Below are 18,583 nucleotides of genomic sequence, written 5' to 3'. Positions count from 1 at the left end.
CTACTCTTTCCAAAGTAACAGAGATACCCATCAACTGCCAACTGAAGTGGTGCAAGCAGTTAATCACAACAAAAGGCAGCCCGGCATGCTGTTAGAGAGGTGGTCATAACGTTTTAGCTCATGAGTGTGTATATATATATATATATATTTTCAGAAATTATATTTTTGTTTCAGTTTATTTTTGGCATGCAAGCTGGAAAAGGTTTGCCTTAATTGCATTCTGTAACACAAGAAGAAAGGTTTTACTTGCAAGATCATTAACTGAAGCAAAGTCATTGATAATCATCAGGAGGGCCACAAATTATTCTATTGTTTGTTGTAATTTTGTGAAATTGACTTTGGTATTACATCATAGCTACTGACAACTTTGCAGAAAGATATGGTCTTTAATATCTTTGTGGCTAACTTGCATCTCTACAGAAGACTAGCACTGTTTCCAGTTTTGTCTTGACCTGTTTGAAAGAAATCTGACTTAAGAAGCTAATGCAGTTAGTATATTGAGGATGGCGCCATCTTTTCCTGCAGCACCCACACAACGAGGATAATGGTACAGCTCTATGGCGCTGTTAATGATGCATTTCATATAATGAGGATAGCTTCATGTTCTCCTACAGTACTTACAGGCCCCAAGTGCCAAGCAGTAGTATCAAGCAATTTTCTCAGTAATTTATAGAGTGCTCTTACCAAAGAAAAAGTTTTATTTGTTTTCTTATGTCTTTTTCTTTTTTTATTTACTTCCAGTGGTTCTGTGCTTAAAGTATTAAGTAAGACCACAGAAAGGAAAACAACCTTTCTTTATTTAGTATATGTATTTATTACTAACAAACAACTAACTTGGTCACTTGTGTACAACCGCTTGGTCACTTGTGTACAACCGCTTGGTCACTGGTGGCACTGCTCCTGCCTCCATGTAGCGGGGCCGGTAATCTGAGAGAAGAAACACACTCTCCCAGGGCAAAAAAGAGCTACGATGGATAGCAACAGAAGAAACAATTACGGATCTCTCGATCCAGCTCCATCGACCAGGGATGATATAACTACATCCAATGCCAAAGAGGCAGAAAAAAGAAAGAACTGAAAATCTACCCCTTTTTCTAATTCTGCATTCACTGACAGACAACCCACTGAGTAAGGTTTCCCTATTTTTAACCCAGAAATGTTTTGAAAGTGTGGCTGGCCCTCCAAAAATGGTTCAAAGACTCTTATCCAATTACTTATCAACAAAGTATTTGATTAATTCTGGATAAAAAATAAAGTTTTTTAGAGCATATTTAGCATATCTGTACAACCTGTCTAAGAAAGCTGAATCTACTTAAAAGAATTTCTGCTATGTCATGGGGTGCTGATCGGTATAGGTGCTGCTACACCTATACCATTCACTAATTTGATTGAGACTAGACTATGAGTCTCCTGTATATATGGGTCTTAGCAAGACAAAGCATATTTAAATGGCTTGATCCTGTACATCAAAATGCTCTCCAAACCTTACACTGATTACAAACACATCATACAGTGTGCTAAGAAAAAAAAAATGTCTGTTCATTTGGCAGGAGAACAAAACCAATAAATTGTTCAAATTAAAAATGACAACAAGCTATGGCCATCAAGCCTCCGAGGGAATAGGAAGGAAGAAGTTTTACTTTCCAGATTGCGGATTGAGCATACCCACCTAACTTACAGTTACCTACTCACATGGGACAATTCTCCATTATGCAGCAACTGCCAAACTTATCTCACAGTAAAACATCTTATTCTTGATTGCCCATTATACTTAAGAGAACAACAAACAGCTTTCTCTTCACATCTGTGTTCCTATAATCAACTTACTTTACAAAAAATTCTCGGAGACTAACCAAATATAAATGATCTCTTTACGTTCCTGAGAACAATAAACAAATTCGATCTAATCTAAATCCACCTCTTTATGAAGCCTGTGCCAAATAATATTGTAATAGGTGCATTATGGCCTTAGTAGCCCTTGCACCATTAAATCAAACAAATCAATCAATCAATCAGTACTTACACGACGAGAATGGTACAGCTCTATACAATTTTTATGATAACACTTGTCAGTATTGGCAGTTTCCTGAACAATAATACTAGCTTCATTTATTTTCTAGGATTCTCTCCTTTTTTTACTCATTTCTCCTTCAACATTTTTTAGGTTCCTTGAAATTTCATTACTGACAAATTAAAAAAAAAAATTTCCCATTAGCACTCTTGAAGACTGGAATAAAAACACTCATACAGTAAGGAATCCTTAATTAATATGAACTTATTCAGAGATTCTTATGAGTGTGAATATCAATTTATACAAGTAACCCGGAAAATGCTGAAATTGAATAATTGCCACCAAAACAGGAACAGTGAGTAAAAATGTGCATGCAACACGGAGTGGGGGGAGTTGGCTAAATACATTTAAAAGATATATATATATATACCTTATCATCCCTGAGGAAGGATCCTTCACTATTGTAGAAAATAGATTTTAAACATCTTACTGATGTTATATACAGTAATTAGTACTTTTTTGTAAGAAATAATTAATTCATAGCACATATTCATAACAGAATTTAATCTTAAATTGGTTTTAACCTCTGCTTGTAGGTGATACATATATCCTTGCAAGCAGGGGCGACTGGCAATAAGACTAACCGGGAAAAGCCTAGTGGAGCCAGAGGCAAGTATGATTTTCAGTATTACACTCTGACCTCCATTACATTCTATTTGTTTTTCCCGATAAGAATTTTTGACCCAGTCCGCCCCTGCTTGCAAGCCACTAGAATCAGTAGTATATATTTCTACTGCAAATGAGAAAAGAATTCTTGATTTTTTTTTTTTTTTTTATTTCCCACCTTCAGGTAAATCTTAAACATTGGGGATCTAGTATGACAAAGACATACGTAGTTTTAGTTGGAATAGATAAAGGAAATGCTAGCACACTTGCATGGAGGCACAATTTTTCAGGAATGGCAAAAAGTGTAAGTGTTATTTTTGCATTTTGTTTGTGATTAAAATTTTTTTACAGAAATAATTTTTCCAATTTATATTACACTGTAATTTAAGCACAGCTTACGGATTTATCAGGAAAAATAACAATCATGTCACTTCAACAAAGAATAGATTAGTAAATATTGTTCATTCTGCCCTACCATTTGGATACTGAAAGTTCATTTCATCATTGCACTGTAGTAATGAAAGAGAAAAAATAAACCTATTAATAGTACAACAATTAAGAAGCTGCTGGCTCTTTTTTTTTTTTTTTTTTTTTGCATTTTTCAAGCTCAGTCTTGCATGCATGCTTATCCACATGCATTAACCTAGGGCCTCTCCCACCCCATAAGAGAAAATGCTCGCTATCCAAAGTGGGAGTTGATCACACACACACACTAAAGAACTGCACTATGAAATCCATTTACCTACAATACCACAATGTTTTGATTAGTTGGAACAACAGACTTGGAACTGAATTTGAAAGATATCTGCTGCTGTTCAGTTGCAATCTACTTCCATGTGGAGAGCACTCCACAAATACAATAACCCTGTCACATGCAGCAAATGTAGCCTTTACAAAAAGATGATCTGCCACACTACAATCTTATGGTGGGTTCTTCAGGAATGAAACTACTCTTCACAAGTCAGCTATTAATTAGGAACTAATCTTTAAACAGTTGAATCCTTAATGTACAAATTATGCACATATCTGCATCGACGAATCTACACATCACATAAGTTATACAACACCATCCCCAGTTTCTTCTTCTAAAAAAAAAAAAAAAAAAAAAATGGTCAGTTTGATTCCTTTTGGAGCATGAAGAGATTTTATGGGTACTTTTCACACCATAGCTGAGTTAGCCTGTAATTTTTCATTCTAGAAAATAAGCATACTAACATAGAATATACATAATTTACAGGAAGTATGCTGATGAGGCTTATAGCTTTAACTACCTCACTGTATATTCTAAACAACCATTTCCCAGTTGAATATTAGTATTATGAAATAAGTTATCAGTTTTGTTATTATGAATTCAAAGTGTGCTTTGATTACACTGTGTAACAAAAAAGTTTGTTTTTATTTAAATGTTTCTTGTGTGTATTTTGCATGCAGTATCCATGTTATTGATTTGTCTCTTGTATTGATATTTTGGCAACAGTTCAAAGGTTTACATTTTTGCAACATTTATATATACAGTGGATTCCAGTTATTTGGGCCACCAGTTAATCGGGACAGCCGTTTATTTGGGGAAAATCTTAAAAAACAGAAACCAATTGAGAAAATAGCCAGGGTTTACTTCACTTAATTGGGACAGCCTGCCGTTTAATCGGGGCAGGAGACCGCAGCACTGGAGATTACCCTACGATTGTCTCAGACGGTACCACATGGTTCGGTCGAAATTCTGGAGGTCACAACCATAAAACAATAAAACAATTAGCAGTCACCTGTTTATTGGGCTTTTCTGTTAGTGAAATCTATCATAAATGGACAGTAAACACGATCTTACTGAATTTTCAATAATACCGACAGCTGGAATTCTGTGGGTTATTATGGTGAAATGTGTTTACACTTCCATGAAATCTTCAATCATATAAAAAAATTAATTTTCAGATCTTCTCTTCATTTCTATTTTTAAAGCTTTGTAACTCGTTACTCAGTTCTCACTTGCATGTATTGTGTTACTTGCAATTTGTGTGTACAGTGTTCTTTGTTATTGATTGCTTATTTTTTTACTGTTTTAAATTTTAACCCCCCCCCCCCCACACACACACACAAATATCAGTGAACAGAAATGTCAACTAGTTCGTATGTACATATTACAGTACATATTAATTATTCCGATTATCATGTATATTCTTCCAATTTTCGCATATCATTTAATTTTTTAATTGGTAAGGTAATAAAGGGTAAATTTGCACTTAATATATCTTTGCTTTTATAGCCTGTGGATAATATTCCTCCTATTTTCACTAGTTAGAATCGCCGTTTAATAGAATTAAAATTCAATTCACAAACGTGATCACAATGACTGACGCTTACTACACATCGTATAGTGAACGGTACTTTACTATGTTGAGTTCGTCATAATGTGATTTGATTGTACAGTGAACTAATTGTAAAGGGGGGGGTACATTGTATTTTTAACTATTTACTTGAAACGTCGGATAATTGGGGCAGCCGCTTAATCGGGCTAAAATGCACTAGTCCCGATGTGTCCCAAATAAACAGAATGGACTGTATATATAAATGGTGTTGACATTATAACTGAGGTTGACATTTTTTAAAATTACAGTTACATTACATTAGTAGAAATTTAATAATAAAATTTTATTGACAGATATAAAATGCATACATATCACACCTAGTTATGACTCTAGTTACACTAAATTCTGTTTCACTTTTATAGGTAAAAAATGGTCCAAAAGTTTAGCTGCTCAAAATACTTCGCTGATGGTTGGAATTTTCAGTTCATCTTTTTCAATTTCTTTACATTCTTCATCATCTTCAATTTTTACTTCATCTCCATCTTTCTTACTTATTTGATTCTTCACTTCATCAGCAATTTTATCATCACCCATAACATAAACATCAAAATCATACGTGTTTAAATCTGTATGATTTATTTTGCAAATACATTTTAATAAAGTCAGGTCTCCTTGGTTAGTGTGTTTCAAGAGGATCACTCCTAGAAGTTTCTGTACTGCTAAATACCACATGATGAAAAGTATTACAGATGGTCTTCTCAGGTACTCTGTTCTTTGCTTTTTTTTTTTTTTTTTTTTAATACATTTTCTTCTGCTTCAGTTAAATATTGTGTAGTTTCTCTCTCTTTCAAGTTAAGCAGTCATTTTCTGCAAATTAATTTTCAAAAATGAGGTTTGAAACTTCATATACCACCTCGATCCATAGGTTACAAGATGCTTATGGTGTTTGCTGAAAGAAATACAAGTTTCATGTTTTTTAATCTTGCTTTCATCCACTTTGCTCCTGGTCCAAAATAAATAGAATTTTTTGATCATGTCTCTGTAACTCAGATTCTCCCACTGGAGCACCTCAGATTCAGACACGGGTGATGTCACCCCACTTTTTTTTTAACTGTGTAAACAAGGTGGCTTTATGTTTTTGAAACGTCATAGATTTTTATATTTTCCTATGACAAACATTTCTGTTTTTTTTTAAAACTAGTTCTAGAGAATTTTCATGAGACTAATGGCAGAGAGTCAAAGTGAATGGGATGATTATAAATGATTGTGATTGAGATAATTATAAATGATTGTGATTGAGATAATTATAAATGATTGTGATTGGGATGATTATGATTAGGCAAACTAAGGCAGATTTGGGAAGTTTCTGACAAAAAATGCCAAGAAAAGTAGCAATAAAGTCTTTTCTTATGTTAACACTAGAAAGAAAAGGATGAATGACAGTGGTCCATTAGATATGAATGGCATAACTGTTGATTCTTTTTAGCTTGCTGACAAATGATATAAATAATTTGCACTTAAATATACAAAGAAGTTTTTAAGGATAGGACACCAGAACTACAACAGGTTATAAGTGGGAGATAAATGATTTTGTGATAACTGAGAAGAAAGTGGAAGAGAAATTGTTGAAGCTAAAAGTGAATAATGCTTTGGGGCTGATGGAATGTATCCAATTATGTTAATGGCAGCAGGAAAATAGGTCACCAAACCTTTAGCCATCATTATCAGAATATCCTTGGGTTTGTGGGTGGTCCATACAGGTTGGAAGTATGCAGATGTCTCCTTCCCATATTGACAAAGTGGATAAATATGGACCTGGAAGCTTGACTTCTGATCCTGGGAAAATAATAGAGCCAATGGTTAAAGAATGAATGTAGGATGATCTCGATAGGAATGCAATCACAATGTCACAGTGTCTGCCAAATCTGATTACTTATAGTAATCAGATTGGGCAGACATGTTAGTACACAGTAACAAAGGAACTGGATGTGAAAAATAATTTTGACATCGTATACTTAGATTTAAGTAAAGCTTTTGATACTATTCTGCAGGAAAGGCTGCTGTGCAGTTTGGAACAGTTTGACATTAGATATGAGTTACTGCTGTGGATGAAGGAATGGTTCAGTGACAGAAGACAGTGGTTCTTAATTGACATTTCTTTTCATGGGATGATGTTATTAATGGAGTCTACTAATAACTGATCTTATTAGTGGAGTTAATGTCTACATTTGTAGATGATACAAAGTTGGTATAGTTGTTAATGATAGTAATCAGGATAGGTTACTGTGACAAGATATGGAAAAATTAGGCAGATGGGCTGAGGAGTGGCTATTGAGGTTTAACATTGATAAATGCAAGGTACTGCTAATGAGGGTTTGTGGGTGGTCCATACAGGTTGGAAGTATGCAGATGTCTCCTTCCCATATTGACAAAGGGGATCAAAGGGCAAAGTGGATAAATATGGACCTGGAAGCTTGACTTCTGATCCTGGGAAAATAATAGAGCCAATGGTTAAAGAATGAATGTAGGATGATCATTCATTCAGCAGTAATCCCTGAATAACATATCAATTGTGTGTTACTTGGTATTTCAAGTACAGCCCATATGTAGTTTTCTGATCTCTGCGCACTGTGGAGAACTACACATTGGACAAGGGTCTCCTTTTATGTAGCTGGGCATCATTTTTCCCCCCACTAGTACCTTTTTTGCAGCTCAAAAATATAATAAAGGCATTAAAAACCAATACAAACACAAGTTATTATTCTTCATTTAATCTTATAACAATAAATTATGTTCTCGTTATAGCTTTTAAATAACTAAACAGCTAATGTGAACAGTAATGTCGTTTGATATCACGTAGGAATTTTATGTCAACAGCAAAAGAAAAACAATTTCATCCTTCAGTCTGACTTGACATTGTCTATTTCTATACTTTCTTTGAAAAAACTAAAGGCAAGAAATTGGTTACACACTTATATGTTGCGACTTGCCACATTCATGAATGTTCCTTGATAATGTTCATGTAATCATTTGTATATTTTCTAAGGACTGGTCTCCCAAAAAAAAAAAAAAAAACCATGCACAGTTATGGACCACACTTTGGGAAATGCTGATATACAGGAATTTGACCAGCAGGGACATTGAAGTGATTATCCCATTGTATAAAGCAGTGATTAGGCAGCATTTTAAGCACTGCGTACAGGCCTAGAAGCCTTGTTTTAGAATGGATGTAAGTCTATTGGAAGGGATACAGTGATGACCAACAAGATTAATCAGGGGTACAAAAGGATACTCTTGCCAAGAAAGACTTCAGTTCTGAAAATTTCAGGGCTTAGAAACTCATCTGTGAAGGATGTGATGACTGACGTCTTTAAAGCTTTAAATGGATTGAGTAAACAAAATGCTGATGCATCACTACTCTTTCTGGAATAACACACATAAGGCAAAAAATAAAAAAATAAAAAACTTCCGTATGGTATTGTGGAAGTGATTAGTTTGAGTATAAATTAGATATTCTTAGACGAGATGGCAGTTGAGATTTTTATTTATTTATCTTTATTTATTTATTTTTTTTTTTTTGCTCATGCTTATCATCTTATCAAAATTAAGATTGACCCTCTCTTTGTGTTTCACTTTCAGCAAGGGTTGCAGCAGCCATATTGCACCTCTTCCTATATCAGTTCCTATCACCTGTCTGCTGATAGAAACTGATATAGGAAATTGATTAAAAGCAATCATATAAGTGAATTCGTTTTAAGTAACTGTAGAATTCTGTCACGTCGGCATTTTCCTGTGAGGTAATGTAGTGTTAATGGCTCAGATAAAATCAACAAATATTTTAAGGCAATAGTGAAGAGCTTCCACAGGTTACTTGCTGACATACTGTTGTGAGAGTAAAAAGATAGTTTAAATGTTGCTTTCTTTTATTAGCCTGAAACATAACATGCATGCATTTTATCTCAGAAGTATATATGAAACTTGAACACTGGAGCCTATTTTGAGAAGAAAGCAAGTCCATTTGAACTCTTGACTTCTTTAAATAAGATAATATGGTTTTTTTTTCTTATTCACTGTATCCACCTTGAAATTGTTTCATGAACAGTACCAGTATGATAGTCAAAATATGGCAATTGTAGCCTTTGTGCCAAAATTGTTTGCTCTACTAGCTTTGCTTCATTCTATCATTTTGTCAGTACTGACTGCATATATTAGCATTAGTTGAGGCATATGATGCAAGAAAGCAAGCTTATAGAGCATTAGCCAAAAAAAAAGAAAAAAAAAAAAGCCTGATTTCACCCATCCAGTCACTCCAAATATTTGTCTAGTTCAGCCTTAAATTTATTTAAGCTATCAACTTCCACAACAACAGAAGAAAGTCTGTTCCCGCAATCAACTACCTGCTGGCTAAAGGCAAACTTCCGCACATCTATTCTACAACTGTCTTTCCTCAATTTGAATCTATGGCCCCCTCAGGTTCTTAACCCCAGCAAGCGAAAGCATCTCATCAGCATTGAGCCTGCTCAAACCAATCAAGGTCTTGTACACCTCAATCAGATCACCTCGCAGGTGCCTAGTCTCCAGATGCCTCAACTGACAGAATTTAAGCCTCTCCTGGTAAGAGAACCCGTTTGTTCCTCTCATCAATCTTGTTGCCCTTCTCTGTACTCATTCTAACAACTCTACATCCTTCCTAAAATGAGGCATCCAGACCTGTATGCACACTCAAGGTGTGGCCTGACCATTGCCTTATACAAAGGTATAATCATTTCCTTGTCTTTGCTACCAGAATTTCTGTACATAATTGACAAAACTCCATGACCTGCTCTGGTAGCCAGTCTGCACTGCTCAGAGAACTTCATATCCAGTTACCCCCAGGTCTTTTTTATTCTCCACCTCCCTGAGTGTAGTATTACACAGTGGGTATGTTTCTCTTAGGTTACTACTACCGATATGCAGTACTTTGCATTTGTTAATATTAAACTTCAGTTGCCACTTCTCAGCCCATTACCTAACTTTTCTAGATTCTGTGGAAGCAGCATACTGTCTTTACTGTCATTGACAACCCTGTCAACCTTTGTATCATCTGCAAACTTGGACATTAAGCCTGATATACCTTCGTTGATATCATTAATAAATACACAAAACAACAATGGGCCCAGGACCGAACCCTGGGATACTCCGCTAATAACATTAGTCCACGTACAGCAGTACCCATTGATAACCACTCTCTGCCGTCTCCCACTCAGCCATCCCTTTATCCATTGCAGCAACTTGCCCTTAATGCCATACCACTCCAATTTGTACAACAGTCTTCCATGTGCAACATTATCAAAAGCTTTCCTGAAATCCAAGTATATGATATCAAAATTATTTTTTGCATTCAGTTTCTTTGTGATCACATGGTAGTATCCAATCAAATTGATCAGACAAGACTTCCCCTTAACACACCCATGCTGTGTCTGAACTATTACTGCAGTCTTGTCTAGATGATCCCACATCACTTCTTTAACCAGTGACTCCATTATGCCGACCGGGCTAGCCAGGTGGGTAAAGTGCTTGCCTGACAACCCAAAGGTTGCGGGTTTGAATCCCGCCTTGGGCTTGGATCAAAGTACTGCAAAAACCTTGGAAGGTGCACTATGGCCACAGAAGCTGATGCGCCAACAACTACCAAAAAAAAAAAAAAAAGGGCTAAAGACTCCATTATTTTCCCTAGAACAGAAGTTAAACTGACAGGTCTATAATTATTTGTGTCACCCATTGAATACCCATTGATAATTGAGAATATATAATTATGAGAGCATCCTAAGAATGCTCTCATAATTATGGCCAAGGTTTGCTTATTTCTCACTCTGCCTTCTTCAGTATTACTTGATAGATCCCATCTGCCCCGGGTGCCATTTTTACTTTTAACTTCAACAATTTCTCCTCCACTTTGCTCTTCATTATTACAAAATCATTACCTCCCTGTTAGAGTTTAATAAACTTCTGTCCTCCCCTTCCTTACAGAATTCCTCATGAGTGAATGTAGATGCAAAATACCTATTCAGTTTTTCAGCTATCTGAGCAGGATCATCAATAGTCGAACCACCAACATTTAAGTGGACCAATCTGATTCATCCCCTTCCTTCTGGAGTTTACATAAGTAAAGCAGTCTTTGTTGTTTTTCTTTGCATCCTTTGCTAAGGATTTCTCATAAATCAGTCTTCCCTTGCCTAACCTCCTTTGTGACTTGATTCAGACTAGCTTATATCTGCCATAGGCTTCTGTATCACCTGCTAATTTATATGCATCCCATGCATTTTTCTTCTCTGCCATGAGCCTCATTAGTTCATCTGACATCCATTTAGGCCTAAATCTTGAACAGTATTTCTTAGTTCGTATGAAAAGCCTAGTAGCTTCCAAGATCAATTCCCCGAAGGCCTCCCATTTAGAATTCACTGTTTTTAACATCATCAGTTGATCCCACTGTATAGAATTCAAAAACTGCCTGAGACCACTTTAATCACCTTTAAGAAAACAAAAACCCTTCCCTTTACCCTTAATGGTATTTAGTACATACATCCACTTCTGTGATTGCTTCTTCACCATTGCAAAGGAGAGTGTGACCAAAGATTTTACATATATAATCTTAATGATTTAACATTTAAATGACATACAAGGTTTGAACAGAAAGTTCAATAAATGTCACAAAAAATTAAATTTAATAAAATTTTATTAAATTATATGTGTTGATATTGTTAATATTCTTCAATATTAACAATATCAACAATATCCTTCTGCACCACACAATTGTTCTATCATGCCTGCTACTTATCAGAACATTTTTGAAAGTGTTCTTTTGTGACTGCTTTTAGGTGGTCCATTGTGTTTGATTGTGTTTCTGGAATCAAATCAAATTGCCTTCTTTCATGTCCTGTTTTAATTTTGGGATTAGCCAAAAGTCACAGGTGCAAATTGAGGCAATTAAGAATGTTGCAGCACAATGAGAATGTTTTTGTTGTCAAAAATTCCCTGATGTATGAAATCACTCATTATTGTGATAAAGGAGCCAACCAGTTTGCCATTTTTCAGGTCATTTCTAACATTTTTTATTTTAAAACTTCTTGGTAGTGGGCTGCACTAACAGTGATATCTTGTGGAATGAATTCTGATAACATAATTCTCTCTTTGTCAAAAATGCAGTCATTACGTTTATATGTGAATTTGTCTGTATGCTTTTTTGGCCTTGGTGATGTTGATTTCCATTGGGAGCTTTGAATCTTGGTCACTGGGTTATGTCCATAACACCCTACACCCAAGACTCCTCACATGTTATAATTTTTGCATTTTAAAATTGCAGGATTCTACTCAGTTTTCTGAAACAACTCAGATGAAGCAAGGACTCGATGCTGTCTTCAATCTCTAGTGAAAAGCATGACAAAAACTTGGCACTCACTTGCCTTGTGCCAAATCCTCAGTTAAAATGGCCTGAACTGAACCACATGAAAAGACTTGTTCTCAGAAGTTTCTTGAACAGTCAGACAGCAATCCAATCAAATGATGTTTTGATTATTTCAGGATGTTAATGGGCATCCACTTCTCTCTTCATATTCAAGCAAAACATTTTTCTCAGAAAACCTTAGCTCAATCTTTTATCTACTGCTGTGCATTCAAAAATTATAAAATCACTCACCAAACTTTTTGATAAAATCTTTTATATCTCTGGCCAATCTATCTTTTGTAATGGTGAAGTAGCAACAATGACAATCACTGAAGAAGTGGTAAGAATATATTATTAAGCATCTAACTTCCAGTTGGAAATAAATGGATATTTAATTCACATTTAAGTAGATTGCTAAGTTATGCAATGCACTTCATGGCTAGAATTATTTCTGAGCAGAAGTAATTCTGCTATACATATTGGGACCATCAGATTAACCCAAATTGATGGTTGTTTCAAATATTGAATTTGTTATTCAGCTTTAACTGGATATAATTTAGCAAAGAATGAATTATTTTCTTTAATTTTCACCATCTGTTTTTCTGTTCTATGAGATATTTTCATATATTTTCATATATTTATGAAACAAATTACTTAATAACTGTGTATTGCAGTGAGATTAAAATTATATATTGCATTGTATATTGATTATATTGCAGTGATTAGTATTAAAAATGTTAATTTTTTTATTTTTTATTTTTTTTTACCTCCAGCTTATTTTAAAGCCACATCATTATGCAATATTTAGAATTGGTGTAACAGCACCTAGCTATGAAAGACTGTTCATGGGAGAAGCCTTTGTGGAAACTCAATATGAAGTGAGTCTTCATTATTTTATTATAATTTATGCTGTATTTTTAGTTCTAAAATTCATAATAGATACAGTAAAACGTATCTATTACGAATATCTGTATGTTATGAATTTTTTTGCAAAACATTGCACCTTGAAATGAATTTACTTGTAAAATTAACCCTATATAGTGAAGTGTTAGTCTCTCTATAATGAATTTAACAAAAATTAGCATTCACTCTAATGCAAACCAGCATTGAAAATCAATTTTAAATATAACTGAAGAAGGAAGGCCAGACAAGAATCAAATTAAGTTGTGTGTATATGAAGATGTTGATAAAGAGGGAATGAAGGGATCCTCTTACCAAGAGAGGCTTAAGTTCTGCAAATTGCAGTGGCTGGAGACTAGGCACCTGCGCAGTGATCTGACTGAGATGTATAAGTCCTTGAATGGGTTGAGCACGCTGAATTCTGATGGGATCCTTCCGCTTGTTCAGATTATGAACCTAAGGGGTCATAAATTCAAATTAAGAAAAGACATGTAGAATAGATGTGCAGAAATTTGCCTTTAGCCAGCAGGTTGTTAATTGCTGGAACAAACTTCCATCTGTCGTTGTGGAAGCTGATAGGTTAAATAAATTTAAGGAGGAACTGGACATGCATTTGGAAGGAATGGTGTGGTTTTTTTTTTTTTTTTTTGGTTTTTTTTGACGCTGCATAAGCTCATACACTTGCTTTCTTGCATCACATGCCACTACTACTACTACTACTGTTCTAAAATAGAAGCAAATGATACATGAAAAGAATATGCCGATATCAGGTCCAATAATTAAACAACATGCTCCGAAATTTGCAGTCTCTTAGACATACAGAATTTAATGCTAGCACTGGGTGATTAGATGAATTTAAGAAGTGCCAGAGAATTGTGGGAAAGGTTATTTGTGGAGAAAGTGTCAATGTAAGTGAAGAAGGTTGCAACAGTTGGAGGCACAACACCTTAAAGGAGATTTAGAAGAATATGAACCTAATGCTGATGAAATAGGTTTATTCTTTAAATATTTTCCTGTGGTAGAATACTTGCTTTAAAGAATGATAAATGTTTTGGTGGAAAACAGCAAAGAAAGAATCACTGTGCTAGTTGGAGCCATTTATATGCCACTTTCAGTCATCAGAAAATCAAAAAACTGAAGATGTTTTGAAGGCACAAAACCATTGGAAATTTTAGTAACATATGGGTTAGGGCAATTTGTATTATTTTATACATACACGTATAAAATATTCCACCTCATTCTGAACTGCCACATTTTTTTAGTTTCTTTCTGATGGACCCTGTATAAGATTTAGAATTCTAAGAAAAATAGCACTCTGACATCATTTTAATTATATCTCATATTGTGAATACCTTCACAACAAGTTGCCATGGTATTGCACTACCTTGAATAAGTAACTCTTCATCAGTGGAGAAGACTTGTTACTTGGTGGAAACCACCACCCAGACAGTACAGTTTCAAGGCTTTTTGGCCTCTCTCTCTTTGGTGGGTGGGCAGGGGCCCTGGTGTTGCAATAGTGATAACCCAGTTATGAAGTATGACTCCACAGTATGAGAGATGCCTGATGGTGTACACTGATTTAGACCAAGGAGTCTTCTCCATTGATGAAGCATCACTTATTTGAGATAGTGCAATACATGGCATGTCGTTGCGATGGTATTGCACTACCTCAAATTATATCTCATATTCACAATATGTGATATAATTAAAATGATGCCAATTCATCTACCTGGGTAGATGATTATTTTATACCTATATGTATCAAAATGATACAAATTTCATATGTCAGTAAACTCCTTTCCAGTCTAGGCAGAAATATCCTTTAGTCTAAATCAGTGCACACCATTAGGCATCAGTTCTTCCTCAGGTATAAAGAAAGAACCAAAAACATTGAAAGGACACATGCATTGCTTTTGATATTTTCAAGATAAGATTTCCAAATGCATAAAATAGATTTATCTAAATAGGTTTCTCCTACATTATTTTTGGTAAAAAGTTATAATTCAGTAATCTGGTGTTCCACTTCATTCTAACCTGGCACATTTTTGTAGTTTCTTTCTGGCGGACCCTGTAAAAGATTTAGAATTCTAAGAAAAATAGCACTCTGACATCATCATATGCTAGAATATTTGAATATACTGATTTGGATCTTCACTTTTACTCTGATTAGTATATGGGAAGAGGGAGATACTATGAGCAAACTCTCCTTTTTCAAGTTCCTATTAATTAGCAGAGTAATTGCAAATTTTCCCTTTAGGGAAACAAGTAGTCTGACTTTATCTAACTGGATGAAGATAAAACACTTTGTATATACAAGTAATATGAAACCAGTTAAAGTTCTTTGAAGGAAATAACTACAGAAAAAGAAATCTTGAGGGTGTGCACTAGAATAAACCTGACAACTAGCATAATCAGGTCAAATGCAGTTAACTGGGAATATATCTATGTCCTCAATCGTGTAATACATAAATGATGACGAGTCTTATATAACAAAAAAAAAAGGAGATTATCACTTAACTTTTGAGTAACCGTCTTTGATCGCTGTAGGTAAAGCTGGTTGACTGGTTACTGGATGCTACAGTCAGTGTGACTTCAGAGTGGTGTGAAGTCTTTCTAGAATGAACTGTGCCAATTCTGTGATTGTATTTTCATGGAGGGAGGACCGAAATCTGGTCAAGGAGAGCGTGCAGGTCAAGTCTGATTAGTTCTGACAGCAAGAGTAGGCATTGTTGCATGATGGAAAAACCCCACTGATGATTGTTGATGCTAGGCATGGGCAGCAGAGGGACTGGTGGATGAAGATTTTTAAGAGAGTTAACCATTCTGGTTTAAAGATAATCTTTCTGATGTAGTGGTTGATTGTGGGAGAGGGGACAGGGCTTTGATTTGAGAAGGCTTTCTAGTATTGCCTCTAGAGAAGGAAATTATTGGTGACAAGTATTTGTAACTCTGAGAATTAGAAGGAGTATTCTTTTGACAGTGCAATTTCTGAGATGGAGATACATCCTAGTCTAGTGTGGGTGCTGGTGTTCCTCAGTGCATTTTCTGGTGCAGAAATAAGCCTGACCAACATATGAGAACTGTTCAGAAAAGTATGAATATGGATGTCCCTTTTTTTGTTTGCCTGTAAGACAAACTGTATAGAAAAAAGAAAGCGAGAGAGAGAGAGAGAGAGAGAATAAATGTTTAATAAATTAATAAATATTTAAAGGGGATTAATGCCACAAGAACCATTAGTCATTTCACATTAGAAACATATTCTCCTTTTAAATATTCATTTTCTCTCTTCTGTACAGTTTATCTCGTTGGTTGACTGCTGAGTGATACCCATGAACTCAAACTTCATTTGTCTTCTTGGCTGTTTTTGTGCTATATAAATCCTTTTTATTTTATTAAGACAACATGCACAATTTATTCACTGAGCTATTTGCTTTTAGCTTTCTTTTGTAAGGTCCAGTGTCATTTTATTTTAGTTTCATTAAGACAAGCAAGACTTGAAATACAATTATGATGTGATTTAATTATTTAAGTTAATCTCAGATTTCAGTATTCTGATAAATTTGCACAATTCTTGTAGGTTTTTTAATCATAAATTCATTTTGATAGTTTTTTTATTAACATGGGATTACTACTTTGAAAAAAGTTCTTGTATAAAATTGAAAATCTCTTAGAAAATTATTTATCAGTAACCTGTTACTAAAGCTTTTCATTTTATTTTATTCAGAAAATAAGAATTCCTTTTTCTATGAGAACTGCAAAAGGCAGTTTAAGTGTCGATGATATTTACTTTGAAAATGCTTTTCCGGTAAGTTTTCCTTATTGGTAAATTTAAGTTCCAGTTCTTTATCATATTGTTTACCAGTGAGTTGAGATAAACATGAGGAATCAGCTAAAATAAAGAAGAGATAAATAAACTTGTAAATATTTGAGGGATGATTGCCCTTTATGTATTGAGATACCAGTCATATTTAAAACAAATATCAACACCATACTAAAGAACTGTTTTATTTTGTAAAACATGTTTGTAGCTTTACTCTGCTCTATTTATATATAACTTAAATAAGAGACAACAATCACAAATGCTGCATATGCTGTAGCTCACTTACTGTGTCGCCACTGGATCAAGTTTATAACTCACAGAGTCCCAAAGCCTGTTTCGGTGTCCTTATCCATAAATAACTTTGAAGTGGTTTCAAGAGGAAACTTCTGTGTCACATGACTGCTAGTCACCAAGAAATAAAAGCACTGCTAATTATGATCGGTGGAACTAATCATAGTGTTGGCCTAATGATGGGTCTATCTTTATATTGGAATATTGAATACATTTGTACCCTTAGTAATAAAATATAAGATATTTTCCTTACGTTATATTCACTTTACTCTTACTTAAACTTTCTTGTAATGTACTTACATTTTATGCTTCCTTTCTGAAATAGATAATTTAGAAGTACAACGTCAGATAAATTATTTTTTTTTATTAGTGTATAATTCTTAAAAAATAATACTGTACTTAATGTAAATATAAAACAACAGTACTTAAAAAATAAACTTTAGAGATTGCTGATTTCTTATACACACTTCCAAATGAGGCATTTTATTACATTAAATAACCACCTTAATAAAATGCATTACACGTACATAGTAACTCAGTAAGAATAATGGTATGTGGGCCTGTAAATTTTGGTTTCTATAAACTTTTTCTTAAAGAGCTTCGTGCATAGTTTATTAAGCAGTACTGTTAATAATGTTACTATGTAAATCTAGAATATTATGGTAATATTCTAATGCACACCATAGTGAGTTGTTGCCTTCTTGATTTCTCCTTCATGCTGCAAACTAACAATAAAATTATTAATTTATTGTCCTTTCCATTTCTGTATTTGGATGACTGATGCCTGTATTTCAGCTGTATATATTAGTGATTGGTAGATTGTTGTTTGTGGGTACTTCTTTGATAGTTTTACTTTATTTATGTGAAGGATTCTGCTTTATATGCCCCTCTTATGCAAATAATGCTTTGATATCAAGGGATACAAAATTCTTCTGTGTTAATAGCTAGTATAATAGTTCCCTTGTGTGGTAACTCAATATTTGTTTTAATCAGTATATATGCCATTGATTCTGATTTATCAGGATTTATTTCTAAATTGAAATACTTATAAAAGGAACACCACTGAGGAGCCTCAAAAATAATAAAATTTAAATTGAAATAATACTTTATATAGTGTTTTCTCCCATATTTTCTCATTTGCAGTACATGAAATAGCAAAAGGCGTGGGC

At 34.4% G+C, this 18,583-nt stretch overlaps 1 protein-coding gene across 1 annotated transcript in view; it reads left to right on the top strand.

Annotated features, from left to right (window-relative positions):
* Window positions 1-18,583, top strand: part of Tmem131 (Transmembrane protein 131) — a 448,968-nt gene that overhangs the window by 194,173 nt on the left and 236,212 nt on the right. Inside the window, exons 16-18 of the mRNA XM_090388275.1 lie at window positions 2,862-2,981; window positions 13,177-13,281; window positions 17,028-17,108. Coding sequence (XP_090244401.1) covers window positions 2,862-2,981; window positions 13,177-13,281; window positions 17,028-17,108 — 306 coding nt within the window. The remainder of the gene's footprint in view (window positions 1-2,861; window positions 2,982-13,176; window positions 13,282-17,027; window positions 17,109-18,583) is intronic.

Source organism: Mastigoproctus giganteus, chromosome 2, assembly GCF_048544385.1.
Source record: "Mastigoproctus giganteus isolate SK-2022 chromosome 2, ASM4854438v1, whole genome shotgun sequence".
In the NCBI taxonomy this organism is placed as follows: domain Eukaryota; kingdom Metazoa; phylum Arthropoda; class Arachnida; order Uropygi; family Thelyphonidae; genus Mastigoproctus; species Mastigoproctus giganteus.
This window is presented reverse-complemented; position numbering and strand designations above follow the sequence as displayed.